Source organism: Mangifera indica, chromosome 4, assembly GCF_011075055.1.
Source record: "Mangifera indica cultivar Alphonso chromosome 4, CATAS_Mindica_2.1, whole genome shotgun sequence".
NCBI classification, from domain to species: domain Eukaryota; kingdom Viridiplantae; phylum Streptophyta; class Magnoliopsida; order Sapindales; family Anacardiaceae; genus Mangifera; species Mangifera indica.
The window spans coordinates 6,856,174-6,880,237 of NC_058140.1; the positions used below are offsets into that span (position 1 = coordinate 6,856,174).

Sequence of the window (24,064 nt, forward strand, 5' to 3'; positions counted from 1 at the left end):
CCTTTGGATAAAGCATCCAAATTGAGCAGTCCCCTTCATAGGATTCTATATCGGTTTATTGTGAAAAACATTTATGCAAGAGGGGACAATGATGACATTGTTACTAAAACTGATTTGTTCTTGCTCCATTGTTTAATTAATGGCACAAAAATTAATGGTGGAGCCTTTTTAGGACAAATATTCAAATATAAGGCCTTGGATGAAAAAAATAAAAAGGGAAACATTGCTTGTGGGGGTTTTATAACAGTGATAGTTATCATTGTTGGGGTCTTTAGTGTGTCACAACGTGGGTATGAACCAATAGTAGGGAAAGAACTTATCAGCCTTGAAATGCTCCGAAAAATAGGTATTTGTTGAAAAATTGCAAATGGTTCTTATGTCTTAGTAGGTGAAAACCTAACTCAAGAGCAAATGGGGGAAGAAGCAGAGGTCCCAATCCCAGAAGTAGCACCCAAAAGCTCTAACATGAGGGTAAGATTGCAAACTATAGAAAAGCAACAGCTTAAGCTTCAAAAGAAACTAAAAAAAATCAGTAGCATGTTGAAAGCCTATTTCCATCACCAAGGATTCACTCATTCCCCTTCTTCATTTGATCAGAGCACTTCCACATCCAATTCAGAATCCGACCGCTAATCATGATGATGTTCTCACTCATTCTAATGTTTACTTTTTATTTTGAACTGACTTTCATTATGTTTTGATATATGCAGTCATATTTTGACAAACTGATTCATTTGATTAGGTGATATTTTGATGACTGTATTGATGTTGACAGATTGGACACTTAGACCATATGATTTTTTTTGTCACAACTGATTTTTTTGATGTGGTTGGATGCATGTGAGCAATTTGTGTTGATTCAATGTGATGTTTTCGTAGTTTAATGATGATTTGGTGTTCAATTTGTTGGGTTGCATGTGGTTTATTAATGTGGAGATTTGATGAAAACTTTGATGCACAAGTTCTTATAATTGAAATGTCAAACTTATTGGAAAAGTGTTGCTGATTTATTCATTATTTGATTTTTTTTCGTTGATGGAGATTGTTGCATATGTGGATCCGTAATTGTCGATAATGTTGTTATCTTTCTCTTTTCATTAGTTGGATGTGATTCTTTGGGACCTCTTTTGCTAGATAGTGAAATTTTGTTCATAATTTACTCATTCTAATTTCAGGGACAATGTTTGCATTTTCATCCAATTTCATCACATGAGCTTATACTGAGCCAGAGAGTTTTTCATATTTTTCTTCTTCTCTTATCCATACTTGGTTATGTTTTCTTTATTATATGTTGAATAAACATTAAGGACAATGTTTGTCTTAAGTGTGGGGGGAGTTTTTAATGTTAATTTTGCAATTTTATTTTCAATTCTTAAATTAGGTTTTTTTTTTTTATGCAGTTTTTTATTTTCAGTTTTAATTAAGCCCACATTTGTTTATCCCTTCTTTGATTTTGGACTAAATTTTACAAATTCACTTTTAGTACCTTAAAAGACATATTTGTGAAAATATTTTCAGGTGACCTGAATGATTAGAGCACCTTTGGCAAGCGAACCCACCTTTTGTTCGTAAAAGGCAAAGAGTGTTGAGACATTCATGATTGGTGATAGAGTTACAATTGTTGCATTTGTCGTTTAGAGTTTGTTATGCATGTGGTCGTGTTTTTTCAAAATTGTTTATGCTTACTTAGAGAGGGCTTATCCGTGCTTAGACATATTTTCTAATGTCTCACGAGTCTTAGAACTTGTCACTCAATCTTTCGAAGCGAAATAAAAGTTACAAGCATTGATAAGGGATATGATATAGGCATTTCTTGATTCTTTGTATACCCCAAATTGCCTTATTCTCTTAGCTAACCTTTATAAATGTTTAATCTCTTGTTAGCCCTTTGAGCCATTTCCTTTTGTGTTTTATTAACAACCTTTTGCATTTTCTTTGTTTTAACCTTTAATCACCCACCTAGCTAATAAATATATTAAACATACCCTTTACATGAGTTATATTATTTATGAGATGAGTGGATTTGCATGTGATTTTTAGATCAACTGAAAAAGAAGAATGAAGAAAATGAGAAAGTCATGGTATTATCATTCTATCTACCCCATATACAAAGAAATAAGTTTGGGGGATTTTGAGAGAATTATATATATTCATACATGTAGTAAAAAAAAAAAAGAAAAAAATATATGAAAAAAAAAAACTTATCTGAAAAAAAAAAAGAGGAAAAGAAAATAGAAAAAAAAAATCTCTTCACATATTATTAGTGCAATTTATATTCACATTTCTTCCTTATTCTCTATTTTGTAATCATGTAGATCTCTACTTCCTCATTAATAGTATACTCATGTTCATTTGTTAACTCATTTATCCCTTTATTCTTGAACCCATACCCCTAGCCATGTTACAACCTAAACAAAGACCTATTGATCCTTTTGAAATGCATTGCACCTTCATTAGTGGAGTTAGGTTGTTTGATTTTGCCTGTGGGACTTGGTTAACTTTATTTAGAGATCATGAAGATTGCTAAGTACGTATATGCATATCTAAAATGCAACAATTTTGGTGACACTGATCATTTCATACATTTTCAATTTGATTTTTGTGACTCTTGTTTTCTTTGGATTCGAGATAGAGTGTTTCTTGCATTTAAGACTTTTGAAGAGCAAGTTTGGGTTTTCGATTGCATAAGGTCACTTTAAGAATTCAATTACCTAAACCCTATTGATCCTTTCAATTTTCCCTTTGATTTCACTTTTGTTCTTTTTTGTTTGAGGACAAGCAAGTTCTTAAGTTTGGGGGAGTTTGATATGTGTATGAAATACACACAAATAGGGTTATAATAGTATAGTTTTAAAGTGAATTTTGGTCCATTTTGTCAAATTCTTTAAGTTTTATTTAATCTTGATGGCTTGATCTTATTTTGTTCTTTGAATTATATTTTTAGATGATTTGGAGTCACTCAAGTCCCTTTTAGAGTGAAAATAGAAGTTTAAAGAAGCAAATGAGAAGGGTTTACATCAGGAGGTAGAGAGTAATTATAGGCAGTCTTATGGCCATAATTGGTGCCCAAAATTACTGAGTGTAAATAGAAAAAAACAGAAAATAGGGTTAAGTGGCAGGTATAAAAAGAAAGTTACGTCTTCTCTATAGGGGGATCACCAAAAATACAGTAGCTCAAAGGATTTTAGAGAGAGAAAGCTCCAAGAAACAAGTAGAAGAGGGAAAATCCAAGATTAAAGATAGAAAACCCAAAAGAATCAAAATTTGAAAACCTTAGAGTTTTTCTTATCTCTTTTATTATTTTCTTTTACTGATTCAAAATGTCTCTCTCTTCAACTTTATCTTGTAATTTGAACTTTATAGCCATAAATAACTAATTTCCTTTGCTAGGGTTTATGATGAATCTATAAATTCTCAAGGATTATGTAATAGGTTTTGATTTTTAATTAATGATGATGAATGTTTGATTTAGTAATTGTGATTTTAACTTCTTGCTTGGTGTTAGGGCCCAATACCATGCTTGTTTGTAAATTGAAGTGTGATATTGAGAAATACATACCTAATTAGTTCATGCCTTTGCTAAACCTAGGGTTTTATTTAGAGATAAATATAAATCTTTTGTGGGCAAATTGATTGTCATAGAAATTAATGGGTTTTGATTAACAACATACCACGAAACTAAGTAAGCTTTTAATCTTAACACACCTAATTAACCTTAAAAGAGGAATTGGGTAAAATAAGATAATCAACCATCAACAATTCATTTGATCATTGATTTTAATTGGATTCATTACTGATTTTTGAGTAATTGATAGTGAAATCATAAACCCTAGGCTTCTCTATAATTGGTATTTCATTTTTAATTTGCTAGGTGATTATTTTCCTTTGTTAATTTCGATTTAGTTAGTTTGCTTTATTTTATTATTTTTAATTCAATCCCAATCCATAGCATTTTTATTTTCTAGCTAATTTAAACTACAAAACAAGCTAGGATTCGACAACCAATCCCTGTGGGATCGAAATTTTTCTATATTACTTGATTGACTCATATACTTGTGAGTCATTGGCAACATATGTCTCACATGAGAATATTGAAAGACATTTATAGCTGCTTGAATCTGTAGACATAGTGAGATGAGGTTGTAGCCTAATCCATGTTGATCATTGATGCATATCAGTTCATACTAAGGAATCACTAAGATAAACATATTTCTATGTTTCAACCTCGAGAGTATTGGTTGACGAAAGAATTGAATTACACGTAACTGTGAGATGAAAAAAGCTTAAGAGATGTCTACTGACACTCTGTCTTCTAGGTGGTCATGATGCTTTGCTAGAAGCCAATTTTGGTTCATGTTTATATTCGACTCGAATTTAGATATAACCAATATGATAGAGAGATTATAGGTCATGTGGATAAAGAAGTTGAAACAAACTTAAAGGAATGGATTGTTTGTTGGCAATCCTAGTGTTTAGGGTTAAAAGAGAGACCACGAATGGACTGAGTTTACCCCGATGGGTTAAGAGGACCTAATTTTATCATGTAATGACTAAATGCCACCCGTGCACTTGGTGTAATGATGTCAACCATGCAAATGGCATGATGTCAATTGATACCTCGTAAAGGTTGGATAACATTCATTCTCTTACCACATGAAGGTTGAAAGAGTCATCAACGTAGGTATAAACCTAAAACACCTTATAAGTGTTTTGCATGTTCATAAATATATGTTTAAAATAGGTATCCTGATCAAGGTTTTTAGGTTTGTTTTTTTTTAAAAATTTTAAATTTTGTTACGTTGCTTGTAAATAACACCCTGAAAACCTTACATGACAACACATAATCTATCCTTGTACCACGGAACTCTAAGGGCCAGTGTCTACATGTTAAACTGTATATGGGGTAGAGTTGTCCCTTGTCATTACAGCTATAGTCCTCTAAACTAGCTAGGATTGTGTATTTGTCACTAATGGGTGTTTAACATCCAAGGGGACCTTTACTGGATGTCCCACACTCTCAGAAACCTCTTAGTTCTCCTAGAAAATCTGTTAAACCATCTATCTAATCATTAAGGTGTTAATATATAATGCTGCAACTGCATCAGATGTTTGCCCTTATGTCTCCCTCTAACTACCTTCGGGGCTATGAACCTTTTGCTCATTACCCATGAGTTTTTTAGATCCTCTCATCTTGAAATAACACACATACTCAGGCATACATAAACCACAACTTAATGCATGCTATATAATACTTATAACGATCGATGCATGGGAGCAGTCTATGTCTCATGATGCTAGTTAGACACTTATGCAGACCACATATATTTAACACTTTTAGGTTTCCAAGGCCATGATCTAATACAAAAAATATAAAACCTCTCTCTAAAGACATATCTCTACATAAATATGTATCCAAAAAGACATGTTAACTAAAAATTTCCTATACATATGTAGCAAAGTAATAGATGCATGGCATTAAATTTCAAATCCAAATATTAAAGTCTACAATTCTAAAAGTGTACTAGTTGATCATAAATAATCAAATTCATATCAAATGTCTAAAAACCAAATTATAAAAGAAACTAAGTGCATAAATGAATACAAATGAAAGTATAAAAATACAATTGATGGAAATGCCCCCCGTGCCTCATGCAATCTTTCGAGTTGAACCACTGTTTCCCTTAATGCCTTACTACTCTACAAATCTACTTGCAAACTAATAAGGGAACACGGTGAGTGAAAGACACTCAATAAGTAGGCAAGCACATAACACAATAATAATTATCATTTCCCAAGTGTCTCATATCTTTTTATGTTGTGGCTACTCAAATGTTTCCCTAACATCTTAGATGCCCATCTGAGTAACTCGACACTTTATGTCTAGGTTCATATTAGTGTCATCCCCAATAACTCATATCTAACTATTTAAAATGATAATTCCTACATCTAGAGAAAGCATGTGACATCCTTAATGTCACTCATATAGTGTACCCTATACATAAGCCAGTTAGGCTTAAGGTTGGGGTCACACAGACAAACCCTATTGTTTCACTATCATACCATGCACAACTCAGTGATGCATCACATTACTTGTAGTTTGGTGACACGTCACACTACACTTAGTTTAATGACTAATCCACATTACACTAAGCTTGGTGGAACATACACCGCACACAAATTTGTGGTAAGAATTTAACAGTGCATTATTGGTATTTTCGATTTGGAATCACTCTAATTAGGATTCATTCTGTCGTTCACATAGTTGGGTACCCCTATAATGGTTTTCATTATCAATACCCTTCGATAGGGCCTTTTTTCTTATTTTCCATTATAATTATTCCTTCTAAGGGTAAAATAATCATCTCAATAGTTATAAGAAATATTCCAATCCTTTGGCTAAAGTTTATTTTTCTCAAAAGTACACATGAGTGTCTCTTTTACACACGGGAGTGTTCTTTCTTCTAACACACATTTATGTACACATCACACATAGGGAGAATTTTCCCCAAATCTACATGACCGTGTGTCACATGATATACTGGTATGTGTCATCAGTTTTTCCAAAATCCATTTTTTTTATAGTCACGATTTCTAGCTACTCAACCATTTTCTAACAACTAATATTGTAACACTTGCAAGTACATCTCAAGGGAAAAATAGTTTTTCAGTGTGAGTTTTTACTTAAGTCAATATGATTTAAAAGTCAAAGTTCAAGTTTTGGGTGACACACCACCGTGTATGGAAAAGTCATGCCCATGTGTCATGCCACGTTAGCCAAATAAGTTTGATTCCATGTCAACCGTGTGTACTGGTGAAACACACGCCTATGTATAGCATTACTTGTTTCCAATTTAAATAAGGCACGTTGCTATGTTTTAAGGATTATTATTACTAATCCCTAAATGCATTATGGTTTTGCTTTATGATTTTGCAAGTAGGATTGTGAACCAATGGGGTGGCGATGAGGAACCAGCAGGTCAGCTCAAGGTAATGCATAAGGTAGGGGCATTTTGGTTATTTTGTATAATGTGTTGTATTTATATATTTGAATTTAACTGTGATAGGTATGCACTTTATTTCTATGATCTTGGATTTCAAACACTAGGACTAGTATCATTATTAATGTAATCTATTACACTTTTGGGGATTGTAAGAGTAAACTATTTATTATGCTATTATTTATTGTTACGTGGGTTTGGAAAAAGTTTTAGTTAGCAGGTCTCTTCAGATTCCTATTCCAACTAGAGGTATATATTTGGAAAGAGGTATTAGAATGACCCTAGAAGCTAGTCTTTATATAGCCCTGATATATTTCATAGACTTCTAAGTAAATTCAAATTCTTTTTAGTTTAATCTATAATCATAATTCAATATTGAATGCAAAGTTAAAGCTAATTTAGACTAACAAAGAAGTTTCGTTCTACATCTTTATTGCTAGATGCATGGATAGTTAAGAGTTACCATGCCATAAGTCTTCACTTGGCTATTTACTCATCACATTTCTTTCTACTTCATTCCCTTGCTACTTGATTTTGAATAGGCTTATACAAAGGTTAAACTTCTCAAAAGAAACCTTTATATGGGTGTTTAAATAATAATATACTTGCATTTGACAACTCTTCCAAATCTTTATGTGGTTTATGAGAACGTTATCCAACCTATAATAGGGTGGCACCTTGGGATCAATATGAAGCATGGATTGAACAGGCAAAACTATGCACTAGATGTTATTAGGGCTATATGGATAGTGTGTATGTGTATTAAGAGTTATGCATGACAACTAGGTTTGTAACAAACGTTTCTGAATTCTAAAATTGCATTTGTATAAATAGAGAATGTCATGAATTAGTGGTTATGCATTAAAGGCATGCACAATCGTTCTTCTTGACTAAGTGTGAACAGTTGTTCATAGTTCAATAAAAGTCAAGCTAAACTAATTCAATCCTATCGAATAACCCTAGTTAAATCTTGAATCCATATCACCTCATATACATTAGGATAAGAACAAATGCGAGAACTACATTCTATGTCTATAACCCATGATGAAGAAGGAAAAAAGCTAATCTCAATGACATAAATACCTAAAGTTGAAGTAGTTGTCTTTTTCTTCTTGCATTATAAGAAGGCCTTATAATGACTCTTCTAGTGGTTGGACTTGCCATAAAAGAAGCTAACATCCTTTTCATTCCTCATGCCACGAATGGGCTACATACTAGTATAAGCTTACTTTTAGGCTTTAGGCTTGGGCTTAGCCTTGACCTTGCCCTTACCTTTAGCCATAGATGTTTTTGGCTTTAACTATAGGCATATTAGTAGTTTTCTTGATTTCCCACTCATTAGTCCTAAGCATGTTCAAGAATTCAAGGAGGGATTTGTCTTTCTTACTTATAAGGTAATTCATAATGAATGTCAAATATAAGTCAAGATGTGACTTAAAGAATAGGTCAATTATTAGGCCATTGTCCATAATAAAACCTAAAGATGTCAACCTCTCAATATAGTCAATCATCTTGACTACATGAAGGCCTACCTAGTCTCCCACAACTATTTTTCACTGGTATAATAACTTTGATGCCTCATTTTTTATGATCTCACATGAGTTTTGAACATCTCATGGAGAGAATGAAAGATAAAGGCATATTCATCTCTTTATGACGTTTTTGTAGCTTAAATGTCATCGACAACAATATATGACACTTAACATTAGTGAAGTCATCAAAATACTTATTATAAGCATCTTTTTCCTCTTTGGTGGCATCATGACTAGACTTAGTAGGTATTGCACTTTCAAGAGCTTGTAACTTCTTCTCTTGACACAACACAATCCAAACATTTCTATACTAGTCAGAAATGTTGTTACCTTCTAAACTATTTTCCTTTATAAAAAAAATTTGTCATCATAGTGGTATTGATTTGCATTTGTATTCAATCAAAAGTAAATTTGTTATTATTGTTTCATAAAATATTAGTTCATATGTGATGTGATTATTAAAAATAACTACCTAGTATGCATTTTACCATGTAAATTTAAACATTTTGGTATACAATCTTATGTAATGTCGAGTCCCTCAAGATAACAAGGGTCAATGGATTAACTTAGGGTCATCATAGTGGTATTGATTTGCATTTATATTCATTCAAAAGTAAATTTGTTATTACTATTTTCCTTTATAAAAAACATTTGTCATCATAGTGGTATTGATTTGCATTTGTATTCAATCAAAAGTAAATTTGTTATTATTGTTTTAGAAAATATTAGTTCATATGTGATGTGATTATTAAAATAACTACCTAGTATGCATTTTACAATGTAAATTTAAACATTTTGGTATACAATCTTATGTAATGTTGAGTCTCTCAAGATAACAAGGGTCAGTGGATTAACTTAGGGTTTTGCTTTTCAAATCTTTGGGACTTCAAGTTGCACCTTTTCCTTCTTTTCTCAATCTTTAAGTGTTACATGACCTGTGACACCTACAAATACATTTCATGGGTAAGATAGTCTTTTTGCATGAGTTGGCATGATTTGAAAGTTAAAATATAAGTTTTGGGTGGCACATGGCTATGTATAGAAAGGCCATATCCATGTGTCATGCCACATAAGCTAAATAAGAAAGATTTCACATAGATTTAAAATTTAAGTGACATATGATTGTGTGCCTTAAATACACTCTTGTATGTGTTGAACATAATTTTAGTTTTTATATAAGGCAAGTTTGCTACATTTTTAGGGATTTTTAACCCAAATCAAATGTATGTGTTTCCTTGAGTGAGAGAGAAACTTTTGAAGCTTGATTTTCAAGCTTTTTGGTGGCAGTTTCTAGTAAAGCTTTCTAGTGTCATGGTAGAAGAAAAAGGAAGAGAGAAGGAGCTCTCTAATCAACGTTGCTATGACAGAATTCAACAAGAGGTAAGTAGGTCTCTAGTCTTTTGAGCATTTGAAGTCTGATTAATTGTTAAGTTCCTCACTATGATCATGAATTGATTCAGTTATATGAATGCTTGTGATGAGAAAAAGTTGTCAGATTAAATAATTTTCATCAAGATTGGATAAATTCTGAAATCATGATGATATAAGATGTTTCATGGATTAGAAGTCAATATATGTGTGTTATTATGCTTCATAAGTTACTTGAAAATAGGGCATAATCTAAGAATAAATTGTTGTGATGCATGTGTGATATTGCCATGAGGTTATCCTTTATACACTAGGGTAACTTTCTGTGTACCATATTGTTTTATCCAATTATTCCAAATTATAGTATTGTTGAAGTGTTATCAAGAGTTGAGATACTGCCATGACTAAAAGAAATCTTGTTGATTTGATAAATTTGATATAGGTGTAATTAAGGACCAAATCGAGGCTCTCAGTGTGTTTTCTGGGTTCGTTACACAGTTGTGTGGTATAGGACACACACCCGTGTGTACGATCCCCAGAATTCAGGCTGGGTTATTTCGGTATCCTGATAACCGCAAAAAATCATTGACTGATTAGTAGACAACTATGACATAAAGACTTCTTGTGTGTATCTATAACATGATTATGTGTGGGGTGAAATGACTAAAATACCCTTAAGAAGTAGTGTAGTCGAGAAGAGAATAGAATAGGAAAAATAGAATAAATATCTGAAGAGACATGTTTGTGTTAGTCTAGATACATGTCTATGTATTGATGAATAGAAGCACACAAGATGAAGCTATCGAGAGGTGGTCATGTGCAAGTAAAACACAGAGACACACCCCCATGTGTCTAGATGTGCATGCCTATATGTCTAGGGTAGAAAAGAGAAAAGAGTAAGGGAACTAGACTAAAGATTTAAGGGTCGTTCCGAGTAATAGTATAGAGAGCCCAAGTACGTAGTAGTACCCTATATGCCTAAAAGTTCAGCCATAGAGGGGCACGAGATATATTATTAAGTGGAAGCAAGAGCGACCTAAATTAAGTAAAGGCTCGAGATGTATGCATGCATGCTTGACATCATAGGCTGGTTACAAGAGGGCACTATAAGCATAGAGTCACTACATCGTTTGTAGTAAGGCATCAGACTCGCAGTAGGGTACATGCTCATAGTAGAGCCCAATTAAGATATAGTTGATGTATTGAAATAGAAAGATAGCTTACATGGCCAAGGGTGTCAAATCTCTATATTCGATCTAGACTGATAAACCTATAATACAACTTCAGTTACAACTTTTAGATTCAAATGCTTCTACCAAGTTTAGTAAGGTCATGTTAGATAGAAATTTGAGAGAATTGTTCCTTCGTGATTGAGAGGGATATAGTTTGACCCGAGAGTTATGATATACAACTTAGATAGTCTCTAAAGTTTTGTATGAGCATAGAAACAGTACATAAGACTTATCATCATTTATAGAGGAGTTTAATGCCGATTCCAAGTGACAGAGTTAGTATAGGTCGAGTTTAAAGGTATTTTGGAGATTTTAGTAAAAGTTATTAATTTAGTCTCCTATTTATTGAGTGTTTTATCACTCATTTCCATACTTTCATATGTGTAGACATAAATAATCATAATGGCTATGAGATAAGTGACGGTCCATGGGCGTAGAGCATCGAGGGCAATTTGGACTCTTCAACTTTTATTTTATTCAGATTTTCATAGATGTATCAAACTACACATACTATTTTTTTTAGATTATGTTTTCATGTTACGACATATTTTGAACACTTTTAATTTAGTTTGGACAAGGGTATTTTAGTAATTTATCAGTTTTAATACACAAGGTTTTATTCAATTGTTTTGAGTTATTATTAATTATTTTTATTTAATGCATGTTCAAAATAGTCAATTTAACGATGCTTTTCTCTAGAGGGCAATATTTTTAGGGAGAGGGTGTTATATGACCTTTCCTAAATACATTTAATTCTAAATCTAAAACAAAATTCCTATTCCAATTTTATATTTGATAATTATAAATTTGGGTTTCATTAGAAATGAGGAAGATGAGAAAACAATGTATAACCTGAAGATTTAATAAGAGGGCACACATGCCTTATTTCAAAAATTACAATATACATTCCCTAAACAATCCATACGTCTTTCAAACTATTTATCAATCATTGTACACATCCATCCAAAGCATAGATCAAACTATTAAAATTAAAATTAATTTTAATTATCTATTAATTTGTCAAATTACATTTTTCTTGCTAAGTAAATGAATATATTAACAAAAAGCAAACTGAGCCAAACAAGCACAGGAACAACCTAAGCTTGTCTTAATTGAATGAGAGGATAGTAGACAACTTAAAGAAGGCAACACCACCAAGCAAAACAAAAAAAACGACTCCACTTAAAGGTCTATCACAGTTCTTACCATGATAGAGTCCATAATAGAGTTTAAGTAGAGGACAAACAAACAAGTTGTACATTAAGTGAGTGACCTATCCATGAATACCATCTATATAAAATCAGAAGACCAAAAGTCATATACAAGATATCCAACATATTGCAGGTTATGTGAATGGCAAACCTAGAGCAAAAGTCTAGGAATTTTGGCATGTTGCTGTTGGAAATGAGATTATGGGCAGGCTCCAGAGAAGTGGAATGAATAGGTTGCAGTAGGAATCCTAAAAATCTTATGCATAGTTGCTATAGAAGGCAAATTCTATAGACCATACCTAAATAACTCCTGTTAGAGATTCTACAGGAATTACCCAGGCTCCTTAGGCTAGAAAAGAAGATGGAAAGGTTCATGCGGGAAACATGATTCTTGAGAATGCAAATTATTGCAGATGTATCATAAGGGAACAAAAGTTGGTTGTAAGTAACCTAGCGGATTACATAAACACTAGAATATCCTTATCTACCTAGAAATTTCTGGGAAAGAAGTCTGCTTTGCTAGAAGGCCTTGAGGAACTCTCAATCTTGGAGAATTGAAAGGAGTAAATCTTTAGCTTGGAAAAGAGAAAATCTAAAGAAAGAATTCTCATTCCAATACTTACAAGAGAAAATCTTCTTATAGTGACCTTGCAAGTCTTGAATTAAGTCTACCCTTCAAGACGACTTCGAAAACCAACATAATCAGATTTAAACTAGTGGCAGAATAACAAATGGAAAAAGATAGGCAGGATTTTGAAAATTGGATCCTAACCTCAGAATTGTATGGAAAGGAAAAAACTACATTTGTTCGTTAGAGGGTTGCCTGGGAACTTCAATTGGATGTGTGGAATAAATTGACCAAAACCAATATAAGCAGTCACCAAGTGTAGGAATTTTGAAGAAGGCCAAAAGACACTTTGGAGCTATAAAAAACTTCTTGTGTGCACCTTACATAGCAGCTAAATTTGCTTCTTAGGCTAGGCAAGAGATGCAATAGGGGATGAGTACAAAAACTAGGGATGAGCAGCTATCAAATTACTTTACAACCTAAATTTTTGTATGGTTATATTCGAGCCCTAAAGGTTTCAAAAATTACAATGTGGTTCCTATCTTGGTTAACAAGGTCAAAACTACATTTTTGAATTAATGCATAGGCGTACATTGAGTCATGAATGACTATCCATGACATCGAAGTCTAAACTTATCCACAAGAAAAGGTCATGTCTCATACATTAATAAAATTTTGTCAATGCACAGTTATACATGCAGTATACATGGTTGTGCATCTTATCACATCTAGAATCTAACAAATTTCTAGAAGCGTGAATGAGATGGGGTCACAACCCGTGCACTTGTGAAATTTTGTTTATGCATTAGCATGCATGTCAAAGGCATAAACCTATTAGGTGTAAATGGGTCTTTAAAAAGATTGACATGGAAGGTAATATGCATACTTATAAAGTATAACTAGTAGCAAAAAGTTTCACACATAAATACAATATTAATTATGATGAAACCTTTTCATTGGTAGTGATGCTAAAGTCTATCTAAATTATGTTTACAATTTATGTATACCATGATTATGAAATTTGGGAAATAGATATTAAAATGGTTTTCATTTAGAGTAGCTGATGTCTTTATCAAGACTTATCCTCCAAGATGCTTTCATGACTTATATCACAAACTCAAGTTAGCAAACTCTTTGCTCACTTGAGTTTGAGGGGATGTTAAAATATATTCTGAATGTATTTAGGATATTTTCCTATATTCAAAATACTTTCCTAATGCTGATTTTCCTTTTGTTTATGATTCATTTCTTTGTAGATTCATAAGATTTATGCATAAATTTAGTGAGTACAATATATACACAAATTTATTCAATTCAATTATTCACAGGAACAAATAAATGAAAACTACATTAAAACCAAATTTTGTCATGTTTCATTCTCTTAAATATAGAACTAAACAAGAGCAGACTAATTTTGAAAAGATAGCCTCAATCCACCCTATAATCTCATGGCCTAAGGGTCTAGCTTACTAAATACAAGAGCTGACACAACTTAACAGAAATAAGGTCTCATTGCTATGTTATTTATCTTGTTATATACTATGAAATAATAAAGTTATTATAAATAGCAATGAATTGAAATTAGTTTCTAGATTGAGGAGTTTGCTTTCTTAACTGGTGTACCTAGTGAGTAAATGCTGCGTGTCTCCCTCTTCCCTTGCTTGTGTTATGCAATAGAGTCATGTGAAACCTTGACTTACTTAGTGTATTGGTTGTGAGTCTGGTCACTGTGCCCCCCAGGTTTACCCGTCCAACAAATACAGACAGAGTCCCCAGTTATTAAAAAAAAAAGATTGAGTCATGTGAAGAAAGAAGCGACAGTTTGGAAGTGGTTGTGGGTCTTGTATCATAAACGAGTTTCAGGATTGTTTGTGAATTACTTGAGGGAATATATCTGCAAGATTCCAGGTATTGGATGGAGGATGTTGTTTCTGGATTCTAGAAATCAGGCACCACTGAATGTGGCAAATGGGACATTTGCTGCCTTGGTGGACAAAGTAATCATGTCTATCACTTCCAAGCCATGTGCTGCATCTGCATTAGATTCTTTTTTTATGTTGTGTTTTTATACATAAATAAATCTGTGGCATTTGATGAATCTAAACATTGCATCATTTATCAAGTAACAATTGTGCCCACAGTTGTCTGGAAGTTGTACTTCTAGTATTCAAATGTGATTTCTCAGTTGGGTTATTTCTCTTTTTTAAATTGCTGAACTAATTTTTGGATTTTTTAGTTAAGACTACGAGTTGATTAGAAATTGTGATACATGTATGACTGCCAATCAATATGTCTGCGTATACAAGAAATATATATTTCAATTGTAATTTGAATAGGGTGATTCATGCTTATCTATTCTATCTTATATATAAAGCAAAAGCATTGATAAGTGACATATTGCTAACGTCAAGATCAGTAAGTTGAACATAAAATGGTGAAATAAAATTACAATATTCTATGGTGGGATGGTGACTTGTTCCTTTCTTTCTCTTTTCCTGATTCCTGAGGCCACATTGCTCTCATCTTCTTTCCATGCTTTGGATTTGTGAGATCTCTCTTGTATCGAGGGCTTAAAGAATAATAATTGATGAGGCTGAAGTAGAGGCTGAGAGGCACCTTTGGTTAAATGACTTTTGATTCACTGGGCCTTCTCCTTACAGGGGTCGTTTGGCATCATCCCAGAATCTCCTTTACCTGTTATAGAATATTTTAAAGCAAGAAAGGAGCTTCAAGTACAGCTTCTTGTTAAAGACAAAGGGTAACTCAATAACAGTAACCTCTTCTTTTCTTTTCCTGTTTTTCAAACAATAGGGCCACATATCATCCAAACCTCATCAATAATTATATTCCTTTCTTTGAGTATCAACTATGATCTTTCCACTACGGAAAATTAAATTATACATTAACATTCAAGGGGCAGCAGATGCTTCTTTTTAAAGAACCCTCCCTTCATGTGATATTGGACCCACTTCTCGTTGGGACCTACATTTTGATCTTCTGGGAAAAGGTTTTTCATAAGAGAATGATGCGGTAACATTCTGATTTCTGATTAATATATACACTTGTGTTGTGTAACTCTTTTAACTTTCACAATTAATACAAATATCTTCTAGTAATGCACCAGACATTCAGACAATCTTAAACTTAAAACCACCATGGCATGTACTTGCTTAATCCCAGGAAATTCTTTATCAATATATGCAGAAAGCCAACTTAGAATATGGCATTGTAAGGCACTGAGATAGCAATGCTTTGGAGATCAATGATTGGATTTTGATTCCAGTGATGAAAAAACTCTTGACCGAAACCCGAGAAATCAGAGGATCGATAAGATTTATTAGACTTTTAGGATTTGTTGTTGGCCAATGTGGCTTCCCTTTTTCTTTATTTCTTCATAGTTGAGCTTTGGATATGGATCCAAACTTTAAAGCTAGCACTTCGTTTGGAATCTATTTCTTTATGGTATTTTTTTGTAGAGTAAATTAGTGGATTAGATGAAAGTTTACACACTATGCATATATTTAATAATTGGACCTTTTTGTCATTTCGTTATGAAGTTGCTTTTTTCACAGAGAAAAGGAGAATAGTAAGATTGGATTTTTGTAATAGTACCTGAAGGTCATTTGGAAATGGAAACTAGTTGTTCTGCTTTTCTCACAACATTCTATATATGAAGAAATCATCAGTTTGAACTTACTAATTGATGAAAGTTATTGATTGAGCCTTGGACTGATGTTACTTATTGTAGCATTATTTTTGCTACATAAGTGAAGGTATCTGATGGAGTAGGGCCAACTGACAGTCTGTATTATATAAATCTCCAGAGCTGAGATTCCCTTCTAATTGGATAATCTTAGAGATGTATGATTCTTTTGGTTCAATTTCCACAAAGGAATGTGTTTAAATTTACACGCGTTTTATAAAATGCTTGATCTGATTCACTTTTTCTAGACTATAACTGTTTATCAGAAACAAAGTAAAAGCTTGGGTCCTATAATCAAGGTTAGATTCTTTGATTCCTCCATCTCTACAAGGGACAAAAAGAATCTGCCAATCCCACCACTCTCCTCAATAAAATAAAATAACAAACAGAAAAAGGAAAAGATAAAGAAAATTTAAAAAGAAATAAACACCCATTTGGTTTTCCCTTTCATAACCAAAAATAAATTATATCCACTATAAATTTTTTTTTCCTTCAAAGCTTCTCAGTGTTAGGAAAGTTGTTCCCATTGGTCATAATAGCGGGGCTATTTCTAATTCAGCAGGGAATCAAAAAGGGTGTGAGAAATGAGAAAACATTAAGATAAAAACAAACCATACACTTTTTCCTTTTCTCTCCTTTTGAGACTCATATTCAAGTGTGTTGCTTTCTCTGTTTTTGCTGCAGCAGAGATTCTCACCCTCTTTCAAGTCAAAGAAGAAAGAAAAAAAATTATAAAAAAAGAAAAGTTGTAATGAAATAGGAGATAAGAGAAAGGAAGAGCCACAGCTCATGGCATATATTCCCCCTAACTCAACCCCACTTATGTTTCCAGATATGGAGTGAGAACATAGGACAGGCCACCAACTGCAACCAAAATTATAAAGACAGCTATAGATGCCACATATTATTCAATTTCATTCCCAAAAGGAACAGAAACCCATTTATGTGTTCCAGTTTTCTGCTTGTCTCTTATCCTACAAACAAACATGCAAAATCAAAACATGAACTTGATTTTGTCTACTGATGCTAAGCCTAGGCTAAAATGGACTCCAGAACTTCATCAAAGATTTGTTGAAGCCGTCAATCAGCTTGGAGGTCCAGACAGTTAAGTCTCAATTTTATCTTTAAGTTTATCATCTTTTTTTCTCATCTTAGCATTTTCTTTCTAATCTTTATTCATTTACATGGGCAGAAGCAACACCAAAAAGTTTGATGAGACGGATAGGAATTCCTGGGCTTACTTTGTACCACTTAAAAAGCCATTTGCAGGTAATTCCCGGACTTATAACTTGCATCTTTGTTTATTATGGAAGAAAAGGATCATGTGTATTTTTTTGTTTCTTGTTGCAGAAATACAGGATGGGGAAAAGCCAACAGGCTGAAAGCTGCAATGAGAATAAGCAAGGTGATTTGAATTCATCAGAGTAGGGAAAAGCATGATCATCAAATATTCCCATACTTTTCTTCTTCGGATTTCATACTCCTTTTATTATTATTATTTTTTTATGCAGATTGCAGAGAGACGCAGAGTAGTGATGGGAATCTTAGTAAAAACACCAGTGAGGGAACACACAATCAGTTTAATGAGTAATAGCCAGAAATAAATCCTAATCCGTTTGTTGCAAATAAAACGATGTAATACTAATCCAAATAACTTCAACTGATTCAAGTGTTGTGTTTACAGAGGCTGGCAGATGGCTCAGGCTCTCAAAATGCAACTGGAAGTGCAGAGGAAACTTCATGAACAGATTGAGGTACGTACAACCGATAAATCAATCTGAGACTGGTTTCTGATTCAATAAAGCGTTATTAATATAGTTTAATCAAAAGGGAATTTATATCATTAGGTACAGAGACATTTGCAGCTGAGAATTGAAGCTCAAGGGAAGTACTTGCAGTCTGTCTTAAAAAAAGCTCAAGAAACGCTTGCAGGGTATAATTCTTCTTCTGTGGAAGCAGAACTTGCAAAAGCAGAACTCTGCCAGTTAGTTTCAATGGTTAACATCGGCTGCTCGAGTTCTTCAGTCTCAGAACTAACAGAAGCAGGAATTTCAAGTTTAAAAGATGACAAAGGTAAACAAATGAGAAGCACAATTTGTTCTACGGAAAGCTCTTTGACTTCATCTGAGAGTTCTGGTAGAAAGGAAGAGAAACAAAAAATGAACGGGATTGGCGACACTCTTAAGTCTACAACAACTTATATTGAACTTCCATTAATGGATATTCATAGTGGGAAGAAGAGAAGTGGAAGTACCATTTCTGATGGTTTTTGGGATGAGCAACAAGTTAATAAAAGAGTTGCAACCAATGAAGGGAAAAGCTGTGAGAAATTAAGAAATTGTGGACTTAAGGGTAAATTTGATCTCAACAGGAAATACCAGAATGACAGTGAGCTAGGTTCAGAAGCAATAGACCTGAATTGCAAGGGATTAGAACAGCTGAATGGACCCAGTTGAGTTTTGGAAACTCTATCGAATGGTAATTGATGATGGAACCTATTCAGAAAACTTGATTCTTGGAGCTAATCTTTTGTTTATAGATTATGTATATCGTTGTATGTGTGGACCACTAAGAACTTTTGAAAGTATCTGTATATCCATATCAAAATAAGGTATAATATAATACAATAAATATTGGGTGGCTAATCATAAATCACCGTCTCTCTGTCTCTCTCTTTCTTAATCGGATCATGCTTTAAAAGTTAAAACTACTGATTTACTAATACCTATTACAAAATGAGAGCACCCAAATGTTACTTATTTTTATACTCAGACATCAGTAACCAACCGCACAGACATACCCAATCAGCAAGGTATCTCAGAGAACGTTTATGATTAAATCCAAATTTTTTATCAGTAGCCATTGTATCATCAAATCATTCTTATATGGCACATATCGTTTGATTCATATAATTTCAACCATACTTTAGAAAGGAAAGCGACTTTTCCCACCTACTGCCACTAATTGGGCTTGCTTTTGTTGCGGTATCAAGAGGGAAGGGTGTTAATTTTAAACTAATCTGTGGTAATCAAATCAACAAAACATAAACATGAAGGTTTAAGCTTTACGTTTTATCATAGTCGCGGAATAATTATTCATTCAACAAACTAAAAATTGTATCATTAGCTATGCCATGCGCATTGTTGGTACTATGATGGTAAGGGACGTCAATCAATTTAGTTTACCCAGCCTCAGCCTCAGCAACTCAATAATTATACACCCACATACTTCAATTCAATATATAATCTTCTCCATAACTCCCCTTAAGTTAAAGTGTAATTGAAAATGGAAACAACCAAGTTTGTACACATGCTTTATTCTCTTGGGCTAATCACAATATTCGTCTGTTTTCTGTTTAGCTTGTCAGCATCACAAGGTATGCTATTAACTCAATAATTAGGATTATTCTTACTGCAAATTTTTCATTTAGAAGCTTAGGATGTTGACAACAACAATCTTATGTTGTCTTATTGTAGGAGATGGACTGCCCTATATGACTTCAGATTTCAAACAAGTCTCCGGCAAGTCCTTTGATTACATTATTGTTGGGGGAGGCACCACCGGCTGCCCATTAGCTGCGACTCTATCTCAGAATTTTTCTGTGCTATTGGTGGAAAGAGGTGGCTCACCATATGGAAATCCCTTGGTCACTGATCGAAGTTTCTATGGCTTCTCATTGCTTCAAACTGATGAATTCTCATCAGTTGCACAAAGCTTCATCTCCAGGGATGGCGTTAGGAATCATAGAGGACGGGTACTTGGTGGATCATCAGCCATAAATGGCGGGTTTTATAGTCGAGCAAGTAATGATTTCATTACAAGAGCCGGGTGGGATGAGGAGCTCGTAAAGGAGAGTTATGAATGGGTAGAATCTAAAGTAGTTTTTACTCCAGAGTTAACCCCATGGCAGATTGTTTTTGAATTTGGACTTCTTGAAGCAGGCATTTTACCCTATAATGGTTTTAGTTTGGAACATATTGAGGGAACAAAAGTTGGTGGGAGTACGTTTGATATTTGGGGAAAGAGACACACCTCAGCTGATCTCCTTGAGAAAGGGAATCCCAAAAACATCATAGTTCTTCTGAATGCAACTGTTAAGAATATCATCTTTGATTCTAACGGTAAGCCACCTTCACAAAGAACTGAAGAATTAATCCTATCCATCTTTAATAAGCTCACAACTTTCATATTTCAAATAATGCAGGCATGGAAAATGAAACCAGAGCTTCCGGCATCAGGTTCATTAAGAGCGACAATAGCTCAAATAAAATACATGAGGCATATCTTCGTCGGCCTAAGAATTCAAGTGCATCGGGTGAAGTTATTTTGTCATCAGGGGCATTAGGCAGTCCCCAAATTCTATTGTTAAGTGGTATTGGACCTTACCAACACCTGAAGGACTTTGATATTCCACTCATTCAACATTTAGAAGGGGTCGGAAAACGGATGCAAGACAATCCCTGCATTGCCTTCTTAGTGGATACAATGCCTGCAAATCGGCTACCAGAGCCACCTCAAGTTGTGGGCATAGCAGATGGCCTCAGGTTCATAATTGAGGCGGGAGTTTTACCCATTAGCTCCAATGCATCAAGGATGCCAATTGCTGCCAAGATAGCATTTCCAGTATCAAAAGGAAAGCTTGAACTCCAAAGCACAGATCCGAGGCAAAACCCTTTAGTGGAATTCAATTATTTAGAGAAGAACAAGGACTTGGCCGAATGTGTAAAGATGGTTGAATTGCTTAATGAGGTTGCAAAGTCTGAATCAATTACTCTGTTCCTTGGACTTAAACCCCAAGAAAAATTGATGTCAAGTGAGATGAGTTGAGAAAATTATGCAAAAACAATGTGCGCACTTATTACCATTATCATGGGGGTTGTGTAATTGGATCAGTTGTTGACAATGATTACAAAGTGTATGGTGTTAATGGACTGAGAGTAATTGATGGATCGACCTTTCAAGAATCACCAGGTGCAAATCCAATGGCCACTCTCATGATGCTAGGACGATATCAAGGGATCAAATTACTCAAACAGAGGTGAAATGCTTTGAATTTGTCACCATCAAAATCCTTTCTGGTAAACTTTATTGTGTTTATCAGTTTGAATAGATGAATAAATTATTGTCAATTTTGCAGAATAATTACTTTTCATTTTTCCAGGCCTCTTTAACTATTGAAAATGCCATAAACAACTTTTTATATTTAGCATTTACACTCATCAATTCATCTTGTCACTCGTTGTTATACTTTCCCATCTAACTGCTATAAATTGCCACTAATCATCCAAGATTGCTAAACATATTTAAGATTAGAGCTATATGTATTATAGAAGGGTAAAACAAAAAGTATATATCCTACAAAAAATGGTTTAAGTTTTCGATCCATGATCGGGCGTAGAACTGGGGGAAGAAGAGACATCAAGAGAATCAGAATCTGCTGGAGGAAGAGAAGTTTGATTAGAATCAAAATCAGAACCCCCGCCACTTCTCCTACCATTATTAAAAGAAAAACTAACTCAAATTTCTCTCCTTTGCTCTGTCTTGTGACCAATTTCATCATAATCAACAGGCATCTTGTATCTACAAAAAGGACACGACTCATGAATCCCTAGCCACTTCTTTATACACTTGGCGTGAAACCTATGCTTACATGGCATCTCTTACCCCATCTCACCAATCTCAGACTCTTCTAAACACACTACACACTCACCCACTTTCTCTTCTTTTTCATCTTCACTTTCACCGATTTTGAAACTCCTCAAGGCCTCCACAGACGCCTTCGAAGCCGTTGGTTGACCATCTTTGGTAGCCAAATTCCTTAATAAAGGATCCAAGTTCGATGTTCCTTCAATCACGACCATAACCTGAGTTAAGGGATAAATAAGTACAATCCTTTCACTCGAACTTGTTTCTTGATCTGGTTGTTCCGAATTGCCTCTCTTGCTGTGATGCTACCCTATGTAAAGGGAAATAACAGCGACATGTCCTTGCACCTTAATAAGTCGGGAAATTATATGAAATGCACTTTTTACCCCTCCATTAAGTAGAAATGCCTATTTTTTTAATTCTTAAGCAAAAATACCTAATTTTTTTATTTCTAAGCAAAAATATCCTATTTTTTTAAAATAACAAAATTACCCTTTATTACATCTATATAAACTCTCTCATTCACTCTTATTACATACAATTTTCATATCATTCAAACACTTACTCTCACTCTCATTTTTATTCAATATCAATTAGTACGGATTCGTTAAAAAAAATTCATATTTTTGAATTCGAATCGAAAAAACTTAGTTCATGAAAAAAAAAAGTATTTATACGAATCTTAACTCAAAACTTAATTTTATTTGTTAAATCTAATTTATATGTCATGTAAAGGGGGCATTTGAGTATTATATAATAATATAGGGGTTAAATGAAATATTAAAAAAATATGGAAAACATTTTGATATTTCACAATATATAAAAGATTTAAATAACAAGTTAAGAATAAATAGATATATTTTGATACAAGACAACATACAAGAGTGTTAAATGAAGTATTAGATAATTATGAGAGGTCAAATAAAATGTTATAAAAATATGAGGGGTATTTTGATATTAAACATTGTAAGAGCATTATAAATGAAATATTAAAAATAGATTGATGCATTTTGATATGAGACAACATACAAGGGTGTTAAATGAAATGTTAGGTAATTATAGGGGGTAAAAAAGATAGAAAAAATATGGGGGGTATTTTGATATTACATAATACATGAAGGATTTAAATAATAGGTTAAAAATAGATAGATGTATTTTGATATAAGACAATATAAAAGGGTGTTAAATGAAATGTTAGATAATTATAGGAGATTAAAATGAAATGTTAGCAAAAATATAGAGTTATTTTGATATTATATAATATATAAAATATTTAAATAACATATTAAGAATAAATAAATGTATTTTGATACTAAAAAACATATGAAGGTATTAAATAAATATTAGATAAGTATGAGGGGTTAAATAAAATGTTATAAAAATATGAGAGATATTTTGATATTAAACATTGTAAGAACGTTTTAAATGAAATGTTAAGAATAAATAGATACATTTTAATACAATATAACATACAAGGTTGTTAAATAAAATGTTAGACATTTATAGGTGGTTCAATGAAATATTAGAAAAATATAGGGGGTATTTTGATATTAAATATTGTAAGAATGTTTTAAATAAAATGTTAAGAATAGATAGATGCATTTTAATACAAGATAACCTACAAAAGTGTTAAATAAAATATTAAATAATTATAGAGGGTTAAATGAAATATTAAAAAAATATAGGGGGTATTTTGATAGTAAACAATGTAAAAATGTTTTAAATGGAATGTTAAGAATAGATGATGTATTTTAATACAAGATAACATACAAGGGTGTTAGATAAAATTTTAAATAATTATAGGGG

The 24,064-nt window shown here is 33.2% G+C and overlaps 1 protein-coding gene and 1 pseudogene across 1 annotated transcript; both read left to right on the forward strand.

Moving 5' to 3' along the window:
• The first annotated feature begins 17,459 nt into the window (after positions 1 to 17,459).
• LOC123214692 (myb family transcription factor PHL8-like) lies at positions 17,460 to 19,264 on the forward strand. The gene is made up of 6 exons (XM_044634633.1): positions 17,460 to 17,716; positions 17,805 to 17,881; positions 17,963 to 18,017; positions 18,124 to 18,199; positions 18,297 to 18,366; positions 18,460 to 19,264. Exons 1-6 carry the CDS (start codon positions 17,599 to 17,601, stop codon positions 19,066 to 19,068), a joined length of 1,005 nt encoding a protein of 334 aa, XP_044490568.1. The 5' UTR covers positions 17,460 to 17,598; the 3' UTR covers positions 19,069 to 19,264.
• Positions 19,265 to 19,897: 633 nt separating this feature from the next.
• Positions 19,898 to 21,765, forward strand: LOC123214235 (annotated as a pseudogene).
• Positions 21,766 to 24,064: the final 2,299 nt, after the last annotated feature.